Below are 12,950 nucleotides of genomic sequence, written 5' to 3'. Positions count from 1 at the left end.
GCATTCCTAGTTAGCTTCCACTCACACACTAATTTCTTTCACATGATTAACCTTTCAGTCATTCTCTGTTATGTGCTAATTATCATACCTGCCATTTATCTTTATGCAGTTAAATGCTTTTTTCTTAAGTTTTATGTTTTCCTTGAATTCTTCAGTTAACCACGGATGGTGGGCCCTCCCTTTAGTATAGTGGAAATTCTGAAAAGTCTGAACCAACTCCTTAAATGTCTGCCACTGCATTTTTACTCATCTACCTTCCAACCTAGTATACTAGATCACTTTAGCTAGCTCAGCTTTCATGTCCACAGAATTGTCCTTACTTGCATTTAAAATACTAGACTTGGATTGAATCCTCTGTCTTTCAAACTGGATGTAAAATGCTGCTTCAGCTACCAAAGGCAGTCTTAGTTGTGCACTGTTTTCATTATGATGCCCAAACCAAATGATGCAATGCCGAATTTTAATATGATTGCATTATATCTCTAAACAAATTTTAAGAAAACTTGATCAGATTGTTTTCATGCAAGCATTATCCCTATAAGGATATCACTAAGAATTTGCATGTTTATTTCCTGATGGCTGAGAAAAACACTGTGTATCCACTAGAAACTCCCATCAAAACAGCCTCCCTCGATGCCATGGAATTTCAAAAATTTTGTCCTCTGCGTCTTGTTGAGTGATGCATGGCATGCAAAAATTCCAAGTAATCACCGATTTCACTCTCTGAAGTAAGTATGATTACAAGAACAAGATCAAGACCCTGTATAATCCACATCAATTTGTCAAGCCCATCACTGTCTAAATCTCACACATCTAACACTGTTTCATACTTAGTGCAACAGTTAATCACCATGTCATATGCTGCTATTGCAGGCTTTACCCATTGGCATACTTAGAGAAAACTATTTTCATCAAAGTATATTAAATGGTGCTCATCCTTCATAGGGGTATGTAACAACTTGATAGAACTATGTTTAATGACCATAACAAAGCAAACCTTCAAATGAAGGATAGTATTTCATTTCTCATTCCTTTTCCTGTAAACAGTTACCCTGCCACAGTTGAGTTGCTTGCTATGGGAGTGGTGATGCTACAGTTTTCGGATTACCATTTTAGGTAGCGCCCTCAATTATTTGAGGGCAGCCATACCTGAGCTAATGCCATAATTTTACCAAATGATAGGTGAAGCTGGTAGGTGCAGCTCTTCTGCACCTGAAACCCGGATTGAATCCTGTGGCGCTAGGACAATTCTCAACCTCTCACCAGCTGCCTTGTCCACTAAGCTAACTGTCCCCTGACCAACTTTAGAGCTATGATTTATTTAAAATGTTAAGCGTAACAAATATATTGTTTGCCAGAGTGCTAAAAAAATCAATTCTGCAACATCTTTTACAGTGTTTCATTCATTTTACAGTCAATTTTCAAAGCTGTCCCAGCTTCAACCTATGGTGTTGCTACACAGTATTCATTGCACCCACACAGCCAGCAAAATTTAAAAGAATCATCTCCTGCATGCAAGCACCAACTGTACATCCATTTGAACAGATAGCTCATTACTGCAATAAAAAACACATAGATAGCTTGTTCTATAATTTGCATGTCCCCATTTGCATTGCCTCCTACAAATTGGACATTATGTTGTTATAAGTACCTTCAAAAGTTCTGGAAATACTTCTGTGACAGATATATTCAGACAGTAAAGCAATTTCTTTGATAAGTTGTTGGGAAACAACAAAGCCAAATATTTTTGAAATTTGGAATCAGCAGCAGATAATCAAATGTTATAATTCTTAGAAGCTTATTCTTGTTGGCTATGTCTGCTGTCTTAATGATGCAGCTCTCCCTCTCTCTCTCTCTCCCTTCTGTATTTCATTTACCATATCTGTTTTGTGCTTCTCTTATTTGTGTATCTTTTTTGCACGCTGGTGGGTTGTTATTGGAGAGACATAAAGTGCTTAATATCTCCACTGCTTTTTTTTCAGTTCCTTTGAAAAACAGGTGCATGAAGGACTGAAATCTTAAATTTTATAAAGAGCAATATTTTGCTTTTAATTTAAGAGTACAGGAGGTGAAGGGGTATGGAAATGTTATTATAGAAATGGATGCTATTAGTAAAGAGCTATGAATGAATTATTATTTTTTGGAAGTTATACTCCTAAACTGCACTGTTCAAGATGGAAGCACGTTCAGCAGTATAAGAAAACATTACTGCGAAAACTTTAACAATCAGAAGAGTTAACAAGAATAATACCTAGACTTCAGGCAATAAGTTATGAGGTGAAATAATACAAATAGTCCTGTTTTCTGTCGAATCTAGAAGGTTAAAGGGTGATCTTATCAAGGTCTGCAAGATATAGTCATAGAGTCATACAGCATGGAAACAGACCCTTCGGTCCAACCCGTCCATGCCGACCAGATATCCCAACCCAATCTAGTCCCGCCTGCCAGCACCCGGCTCATATCCCTCCAAACTCTTCCTATTCATATACCCATCCAAATGCCTCTTAAATGTTGCAGTTGTACCAGCCTCCACCACATCCTCTGGCAGCTCATTCCATACACGTACCACCCTCTGCGTGAAAAAGTTGCCCCTTAGGTCTCTTTTATATCTTTCCCCTCTCACCCTAAACGTATGCCCTCTAGTTCTGGATTCCCCAACCCCAGGGAAAAGACTTTGTCTATTTATCCTATCCATGCCCCTCATAATTTGTAAACCTGTATAAGGTCACCCCTCAGCGTCCGACGCTCCAGGGAAAACAGTCCCAGCCTGTTCAGCCTCTCCCTGTAGCTCAGATCCACCAACCCTGGCAACATCCTTGTAAATCTTTTCTGAACCCTTTCAAGTTTCACAACATCTTTCCAATAGGAAGGAGACCAGAATTGCACGCAATATTCCAACAGTGGCCTGACCAATGTCCTGTACAGCCGCAACATGACCTCCCAACTCCTGTACTCAATACTCTGACCAATAAACGAAAGCATACCAATCACCTTCTTCACTATCCTATCTACCTGCGACTCCACTTTCAAGGAGCTATGAACCTGCACTCCAAGGTCTCTTTGTTCAGCAACACTCCCCAGGACCTTACCATTAAGTGTATAAGTCCTGCTAAGATTTGCTTTCCTAAAATGCAGCACCTCGCATTTATCTGAATTAAACTCCATCTGCCACTTCTCAGCCCATTGACCCATCTGGTCCAGATCCTGTTGTAATCTGTGGTAACCCTCTTCGTTGCCCACTACACCTCCAATTTTGGTGTCATCTGCAAACTTACTAACTGTACCTCTTATGCTCGCATCCAAATCATTTATGTAAATGATGAAAAGTAGAGGGCCCAGCACCGATCCTTGTGGCACTCCACTGGTCACAGGCCTCCAGTCTGAAAAACAACCCTCCACCACCACCCTCTGTCTTCTACCTTTGAGCCAGTTCTGTATCCAAATGGCTAGTTTTCCCTGTATTCCGTGAGATCTAACCTTGCTAATCAGTCTCCCATGGGGAAACTTGTCGAACGCCTTACTGAAGTCCGTATAGATCACATCTACTGCTCTGCCCTCATCAATCTTCTTTGTTACTTCTTCAAAAAACTCAATCAAGTTTGTGAGACATGATTTCCCATGCACAAAGCCATGTTGACTTTCCCGAATCAGTACTTGCCTTTCCAAATACATGTAAATCCTGTCCCTCAGGATTCCCTCCAACAACTTGCCCACCACCGTGGTCAGGCTCACCAGTCTATAGTTCCCTGGCTTGTCTTTATCGCCCTTCTTAAACAGTGGCACCACGTTTGCCAACCTCCAGTCTTCCGGCACCTCACCTGTGACTATCGATGATACAAATATCTCAGCAAGAGGCCCAGCAATCACTTGTCTAGCTTCCCACAGAGTTCTCGGGTACACCTGATCAGGTCCTGGGGATTTATCCACCTTAAACTGTTTCAAGATATCCAGCACTTCTTCCTCTGTAATCTGGACATTTTGCAAGATGTCACCATCTATTTCCCTACAGTCTTTATCTTCCATATCCTTTTCCACAGTAAATACTGATGCAACATATTCATTTAGTATCTCCCCCATTTTCTGTGGCTCCACACAAAGGCCGCCTTGCTGATCTTTGAGGGGTGCTATTCTCTCCCTAGTTACCCTTTTGTCCTTAATATATTTGTAAAAACCTTTTGGATTCTCCTTAATTCTATTTGCCAAAGCTATCTCATGTCCCCGTTTTGCCCTCCTGATTTCTCTCTTAAGTATACTCCTACTTTCTTTATACTCTTCTAAGGATTTACTCGACCTATCCTGTCTATACCTGACATATGCTTCCTTCTTTTTCTTAACCAAACCCTCAATTTCTTTAGTCATCCAGCATTCCCTTTACTTACCAGCCTTCCCTTTCACCCTGACAGGAATATACTCTCTCTGGATTTAAAAAGGAAAAGACTAGGTAGATACAGATAAATTATCTCCAATGATTAGGGATTCTAGAGTTGGAGGCATATCTAAAAATTCGTGCCAGACGGTTGAGGTGAGATGTTTGGAAGCACTTCCACACACAAAGGGTGATAAATGATTGGAGCTCTCTTCCATAATAGCAGTGAATCAATTCTTAATTTTAAATCTGAGATAGATAAAGGTTTATTCATCAAAGATATTAAGGGATATGTGCCAAAGGCAGGGATATGTGCCAAAGGCAGGTATATGAACTTAGGCCATAGATCAGCCATGATCTTGTTGAATAACAGAACAGGCTCGAAGGGCTGAATGGGCTATTCCTGTTCCTGGTTCCCATATTCCTACATAAAGCTTCACCAAGGTTATTTTGTCCCAAGCTACTACTGGAGTACATTATTGTGGACATTAGTGAAAACAAACAAAACTGACACAAATTTAACAAGATGTGGCAAATAAAATTATTTCAAAAATACAGTGGGTGAACCTCCTCAATGTTTGTAATACAATTAGTAGCGTTGAAGCTGTGAGAATTTATTTTATCGAGGTAAGAGTTTTTATCTTGTTCATTGTTCACAAAGGGAGGAGAATGGTACATTCTGGTAACTAATCTACAGAGCATAGATTCTCAGCTTCAATTGTTTGGTCATGCTATCATACATTTAGATATTGGACAGAAAATGGATTGTACAGAATGAGATCACTTTTTGGGAATGACCGGTGAACCTGACAAATATCTCACACAAATATACAGAAATGTAAATGCACTTATTTATAAAGTTGATCACAAATATAAGATATTACACTGTAACCATCATACCTGACAGTATTTTGCTCTTACGATTGAAGACCATTTATATATAGCCATGTACATGTTAATAGAATTGGTTTGGCTTGATTTGCAAAAGCTACTTAAACAGTGCTTCAAACAAAAGTTTATTCTAGATCTATTACATTATTGGTAAAATTTCCAGTGTTGACAAAAAAATTTAACACTAAATTTTCATTTACATTAACTCCCACATAATTATAACAGTGCAGAAGGAGGTTGTTCAGTCCATACTGCTTGCCCTGGTTCTCCTAATTGTCACTTCACCCAGTACCATTTTCTAACCTTCTCCCTATATTCATTCCACAGGAATAGAAAAATAGGAACAATAATTTTACTTTGTAATTTTTCATATGTCAATCTATAGCATTTCCTTATGTGAACAATTGGACCTCGACTGCATTAATAGTCAGGTTACACCATAAAATGACATCTAATGTTTTCATATGATGTAAACTCTTTGTAATTAAATGTATAAATTATTTCAAATTTAAATTCACATGTATCAGGAATTGTCAATAATTTTACAGTGGCAAACACACAATGTTTCCTGTATCCACTGAACACATTGTATTTGCCACAGTGATGTAAACATAATTTGAAATAGGTCACTATTTAATAAAATTTTGAAAACTGATATTTGGCACTAAGATAACCCCCATGCTACTAATAATAATGAGCTTCCAATGCTAAAAGTCCACTTTGTCTTAAATGTGTGTCAAATTTTGGAAGTAACAGTAGAATATTTCTGATATCTGGGTGTAGATTTGCTCATTAAGCTGGAAGGTTCATTTTCAGACATTTTGTCACCATACTAGGTAATATCTTCAGTGAGCCTCCAGGCGAAGCACTGCTGATGATTCCTGCTTTCCATTTATATATTTGGGTTTCTTTGGATTGGTGATGTCATTTCCTGTATACCTATACAGTGTTTTCAAAAAGAAAGGGTACCCAATGAACACTGTCCGCTGATTTTTCAGCAACAGACCCCAACAAGCAGACAAAACACATCCAGAAACCCTAGCCACTCTCCCTACATCAAAGATATCTTGGAAATGATTGCCAGACTACTCAGATCCCTTGGCATCATGGTAGCCCACAAACCCCCCAACAGACTAAAACAGCAGCTGATGAACTTGAAAGATCCTATACAGACAAGCAAAACTAATGTAATTTACAAAATACCTTGCAAGAACTGTAACAAACACTACATTCGACAAACAGGCAGAAAACTAGCCACCAGGATACATGGACATCAACTAGCCACAAAACAACATGACCTACTCTCACTGGTATCCTTACATTGTCTGGGACAACACATCCATCCTAGGACAAGCCAAACAGAGACATGCACGAGAATTACTAGAAGCACGTCATTCTAACCAGAACTCTATCAACAAACACATTAACTTGGACCCCATTCACCACCCCTGAGAAAAAAAGGAAATGACATCACCATAGGAAATGACATCACCACAGGAAATGACATCACCAACCCAAAGAAACCCAAACATATAAACAGAAAGCAGGAATCATCAGCAGTGCTTAGTCTGGAGGCTCACAGAAGATATTACCTAGTATGGTGACAAAATGTCTGAAAATGAACCTTCCAGCTCAGCAAGCAAACCTACACCCAGAACCTCAATCTTCTCAAAACTCATCGATTTTTGATATCTGTTTATAATTTGCCAGATGCAGGCAAATTGTTAAATATTTCAATGTTAACTTTATAACTTTTATCAATCATTGCTTACGTACACAGTTTGAAAGATTCCATTATATGAACAAATTTTCTCATGCTTTTTACATAGATTTCTAATTATTTGTTATTCAAACTTGACCATCATACATGTAAACAGAGAATAAATACCTCTTGCTGAATAGTATAGGTGATGATTTTTAGGACTGATTGGTACAAAGCCAAATAGTGTCATTCATTGCATCAAATTGATAAATGGCAACATTTTATATTAAAATGGATAATAACTGTTTAGAAGATTGGTGTAAGAGTAAGTATTTACATGTAATGCACACATCCGACGAATATGAGATTTGGCAATGGCCACTCAGATCTAGGTTCACTTGAAAAGTGGAAATGGGTAGACAAGCAGTAATTCAAGACTTCAGCTTCAATGTGATTCATATTTCACAATTAACCTGTTCTTATGGGCAAACTGGAAGAAAGAAAGGTAGGAGAGTGAGAGGGAAAAGCTGGTAAAATAACAATAATACTTGGTGGGAAGTCCACCACCCAAGTTTCCCTCCAAGTCACTCACCATCCTGAGTTGGAAATACACCGCTGTTCTTCACTGTCACTGGGTCAAAATCCCAAAACTCCCCCCCAAAGGGCATTGTGGGTCAACCCACGGCACATGGACTGCAGTGGTTCAAGAAGGCAGCTCACCACCACCTTCTCAAGGGCAACTAGGGACAGGCAATAAATACTAGCTAGCCAGCAATACATATGTCCCACAAGAAAACAAAAAAAGATGAAAGGGCTGGTCAGACTGGGTATCCATTTTGAAGGAAGTGGATGAGTCAGACCAATGTGTCTCATTGGCCAGACGTTTCAGCCTTCTGGCATTGGGGGAGGGGAAGTTTAATATTACTGCCCTCTGCTGATGTATTTGAAGGCAGTGAGAACATATGAAATAAAGTTGGATGCCAGCCTGCTGCCTTCCCACCCAACTTCAACTTGACCCCATATTAGGAGGCTGGGGAAAGAATCAGGTAGATGACCCACTCTGAAGTTTATTCTGGCCCTTAAGTGGACAATCAACTGCCACTGATCTGCCACAATATAAGTGCGGGTGAGAAGGCATATTCATGGTGAACAGCTCAGCATTTTTGCTTAATGGTTAGTGGTGGGCAAAGGGGGAGACTACCTTATTTGAGGGATTGGGGGGAGCTTCCGTGCGCCCATTAGGAGAACACATACCAAAACAGTGCTCCTCTTTCATATCCTCGCCTGACCTCTTTCACCTTACCAGTCTTGACTTGTTTACCTCATGCCCTCACTGCAGTCTCCCAGCTGTGCCCACCCAAGATCTCTAGAACTACCTGAAATTGAGGAGAAATGGTCACTTCTTACAAAGGACTGCTTGTAGCCACAGCAATAGTTAGTCATCCCTCTGGCACAACTGGCTGCCGGGACTATTGAAGTGCCAATCAAATTAGCTAGCAGTTCTCTGGGCTGGGGCATCCAGTCCCTGAAGAGTAGATTCACTACTTTTCACCAGTTAATGATGTCTCCAATTTTAAGGGAAGTCAGATTTTGATGATGAAGAGGTGCAGACTGACTTTTAACTCAGAGGGGTGGGTAATCAGTAAAATTCAAGTCAGGACTATCACCAACTTGTCAACTACAGTCAACTATAAGGGCACTCTAATACAACACTGTGCAGTTCCCCAAGCCTCCTATGAAAATAACTGATGACACTGAGCTTTATAATAAATATATCTTTCACTTGAATCATATCAAATAACAGTTTGTATCTAGAATCTTTAATCTTCTAGTTATCTCTACACAGAGAAGAATGAATCATATTTCTGGTGTCCTTGTAACTAAGATCACATGGATATCAACAGAGACTTGGCTTGAAAGAAAGCATTAACAAGCAGCTGTGGACTACAATTTCCAATGTAGAAAGGGTAATGAAGGCTCCTATGATTCACCGTCTAGGCCCCACGGGATTCTGCATCATGAAATACTGTACTTTCTTTATCAGCCATCACACACAGGCGACATAACATCAAAGCTCTCACTGCCGCTGAAGATTAAGAATTCACTGGCATGGGGAATTGTGGGATTAAACTTGTGACCCATGATTCTGTGGTGCAAAGAATCAGTGGGGAAGTAGGCTCTGAAATCGATGACCTTCTAATTAAAAAAAAATCAACTGCTGTTTTATTCCTTCAAATACGGTTCAGTTATACAGGAAGGGGGAATCAGAGGAGGGATCACTCAGGAGATTTTTCACTTTCTTCTCCTTTGAAACAATGAATTTTACTAGACTTCAGGTGGTGGGAATGGAGGAGGAGAGTGCTATAAAATAATGTGGACCCCGTGTCAGAAGGGATGTCTATTGCTGCTCCCAAGGTCTGTGAGGCAGATTGATTGCCCATTCTATAGAACTCTCAGCATTTTGATGAAGACAGAGAGGCCCCCCATCTTGCGAAAGTCCTTTGGGGGTAAGGGGATGTGATTACATTGGGGTCAGAGGTGCTAGACTCCTTAATGGAGGCTGTGGACCCAAAATGTCCCCTGGAGAGATTCGGTCTGCAAATGGCATGGCCTAATGATGTCAGTTATCGTGAATCATAAAGTTGACTTTTTTTATCTGAGGCATCCCTCCATACTGCTGCCTCCCTCAGCTTCTGACCAGTTTCAGCAGTGCCCACCTCTCCTAGTGCCTTAGCTAAGGCCTCAGAATTGCTAATCCTTTGAGTGGATGGTAGACCAATTAGGAACTCGCTTTCTGTAAAATGACTGGGTAGCATGGCGGCTCAGTGGTTAGCATGGCTGCCTCACAGCGGCAGGGACCTGGATTCGATTCCAGCCTTGGGCGATTGTTTGCGTAGAGTTTGCACATTCTCATCGTGTCTGCGTGGGTTTCCTCCAGGTGCTCTGGTTTCCTCCCATAGTCCAAAAAAAGATGTGCAGGTTAGGTGAATTGGCCATGCTAAATTGCCCATAGTGTTCAGGGATGTGTAGGTTAGGTGCATTAGATAGACGTAAATATAGAGTAATAGGGTAGGGGAGTGGGTCTGGGTGGGTTACTCTTCAGAGGGTCGGTGTGGACTTATTGGGCCAAAGTGCCTGTTTCCATACTGGAGCGATTCTATGATTTTATGACTGAGCTAGTCCCACTGCCGGGAAGTGCAGACTCAGGGCCATCTTTTATCCCTGTGCCATGGCCCAGAAACCCATGGTAAAATATGGCCCAATGCGACTGTGTTTTGCATATGCAACTATCATATGCTGAAACCTTTGATAATGCCTTTTAGCTGATAGGAATAAATTCTTAAGACAGATTTCTTTTTAAAGCAGCAATAGTTTCAGAAGAAGATGTATTTGTTGATAGGCTGGAATGTACTGGAGTGAGACCGTTTCAATCTTGATGCTTCTGATTAGGGTTCTGGTATGCCATGAAAAGAAAAATAAAGAAATCGCTCCTGAAAAGAAGTTCAAACCATTTCTCTTTGAAAATAAATAATTGAATGTCAAAATGATTTACTCTTACCACATACATAGATGACACTGAGATACTTCTGTGTTCCAGGAAAACAAGGGTCTCCAAAATAGTGGCTGCTAGCGATAATTTTACAGTTTTGTTTACCATAACAGTTTGTAGATACAACTTCCAGGGCAGTGTGTGATAAACATTCTGCAACACAGAGGAAAAGGATATATGTTAAAACGCACATTAACCACACAGATATGATAGTTTACAAAAATAGAACCTAGAGGTACATTTAAATCCGTACATGAAATCAATACATTTGGTAAATCATGCACCAGTGCTAGACAATAAATAAAGTTGCCATTTTGAGGTAAAAATTGAGCTGTTTTAATAATATCTTTCAGAAAGCAAAGTATGATTTACCAACTTAATCTGACCTCCACCTGACTCATCAGCACTAGACCTTAATGCACGTTCAAACAGTCACTCAATTGTCTAACTAGCTATTGGTAATGCAAGTTGTCTTATCAATGTCACCACTATTCAATAGAAAAAAGAAACCTAAACCAGTTAAGTTTCCGATAACACATTCTTATTTCCTAAACTTTTGTACCCACTGCTTTTTGTGATGAGAAAAACATGCACAATTTTTCTCTCCCTGGTGTGATTTGGGCAATGGTGAGAACGTTGTGAAAATGTGGTGAAAATGAAAGAAAAGCAGTCTCTCAACATTGAGAAAATGTTTTCCAATGTTTTTCTTAACCTTTAAATCGCATCTTTAGAATGTCACGATTGACTGGCAGCTACCATTATTTCCAGGGATTGGTTAGCTCAGTTGGCTGGGCAGTTGATTTTTTTTGATGTGGAGTAGGAGCAACAGCATGGGTTCACTTTCCACACGACTGAGATCACCATGAAGGAACCCCCTTCTCAACCTCTCTCCTTATCTGAAGTGCGAGGTGATCCTCAGGTTAAACCACCACCAGTCATTGCTCCCTGACGAGAGAGAAGCCCTATGATCTGGTGAGATGCTGGCAACTTTTACTTTACTTTATTTGCAACTCAATAATAGCCCTTATTTATAAACCATTTCCAATTCTCCTCTCCTTCTCCAAAAAAAAAACTGGATGGCACCAATTCCTAACACATAATTGGCAATAAGGAAACCAAAGAACTGCAGGTACAAAATCAGAAATTGCTTGAAAAACTCAGTGGATCTGAAAGCATCTGTGGAGAGAAAGCAGAGTTGATGTTTTGGATCCAGTGACCTTTTTCAGAAGGGTTGAAATATTAACTTTTCTTTCTTTGCACAGATGCTCCCAGGCCTGCTGAGCTTTTCTGGCAATTTCTGTTTTGCGTATGCAATGGGTAACTGCAGATTGCTGGCGGCATGGTGGCTCAGTGGTTAGTACTACTGCCTCATAGTGCCAGGGGCCTGGGTTCAATTCCCACCTTGGGCAACTGTCTGTGTGGACTTTGCACATTCTCTTGGTGTCTGCGTGGGTTTCCTCCCACATTCTAAAGATGTGCAAGTTAGGTGAATTGGCCATGCTAAATTGCCCGTAGTGTTAGGTGGATTAATCAGGGGTAAAAGTGGGGGAATAGGTCTGGGTGGGTTGCTTTTCGGAGGGTTGGTGTGGACTTGTTGGGCCGAAGGACCTCTTTTCACACTGTAGGGAATCTAATCTAATCAACTGCTTGCCTCGGCCATTATTTAACTGCATCTGCAGGACAATATCTCAACAGATCCAAGGCCAGCATCCAGCCCAACTCTTGGTCCACGCAGATGAGCAGTTGTAAGCCACCAGCATCACCACATCATTATGCCTGCTCTCGGATCAACTCATTCACCTCTTCAGCTCTCAAATGATTTTCCTTTGGAGGTCAGGGATACATACAATGTGCATGCTTCTGCCAGGTCGAGTTGCACATAGTGACACGCACATATTTGATACATTTGCCAAGGATGCATCTGAAGGCTCTTAGCTTGTTTTCTCAGTGCTCACTCACTTCATGTTTACTTGGGTGTTACAAGAGTCGTAACGCTTTTAAGCATGCAGGTAAATTACAGGCTCCCAATCACTGCAGCTTGCATTGCCTTCTAGCACAGAGGGAGAGGCAGGCAGCTTGTCTCAGTGGTGAGCAATGAACAGTCAAGGGGGTGGACATGCTACTGGACAATACTGGTCTACACCACTGTCACACCTGCAGCAGGTGTCAGCGGCTTAGTTAGTAAAATCATTGCTTGAGCATCAAGCAAATGGCCATGTATGAATATCAAGGAAGAGCAGGGATCAAAGGGAAATAGAACTAGTCAGGAGGTACTGCCACAAGTAGTCAACAGACTGTCTTGTTACATTATGGGATAGGGGGTTGGCCATTGTCAGTCAAGCTGTTGGTCCTACCAGAATCTAGGAGAAAGTGAGGACTACAGATGCTGGAGATCAGAGCTGAAAAATGTGTTGCTGGAAAAGCGCAGCAGGTCAGGCAGC

At 40.8% G+C, this 12,950-nt stretch overlaps 1 protein-coding gene across 1 annotated transcript in view; it reads right to left on the bottom strand.

Annotated features, from left to right (window-relative positions):
- Positions 1-12,950, bottom strand: part of eva1c (eva-1 homolog C (C. elegans)) — a 150,753-nt gene that overhangs the window by 28,055 nt on the left and 109,748 nt on the right. The window contains exon 6 of the mRNA XM_072585499.1: positions 10,519-10,662. Coding sequence (XP_072441600.1) covers positions 10,519-10,662 — 144 coding nt within the window. The remainder of the gene's footprint in view (positions 1-10,518; positions 10,663-12,950) is intronic.

The sequence above is a fragment of the Chiloscyllium punctatum genome, chromosome 15 (genome assembly GCF_047496795.1).
Source record: "Chiloscyllium punctatum isolate Juve2018m chromosome 15, sChiPun1.3, whole genome shotgun sequence".
NCBI lineage: Eukaryota > Metazoa > Chordata > Chondrichthyes > Orectolobiformes > Hemiscylliidae > Chiloscyllium > Chiloscyllium punctatum.
The sequence above is the reverse complement of the archived record's forward strand: the minus strand, read 5'-3'. Positions and strand labels throughout refer to the sequence as shown.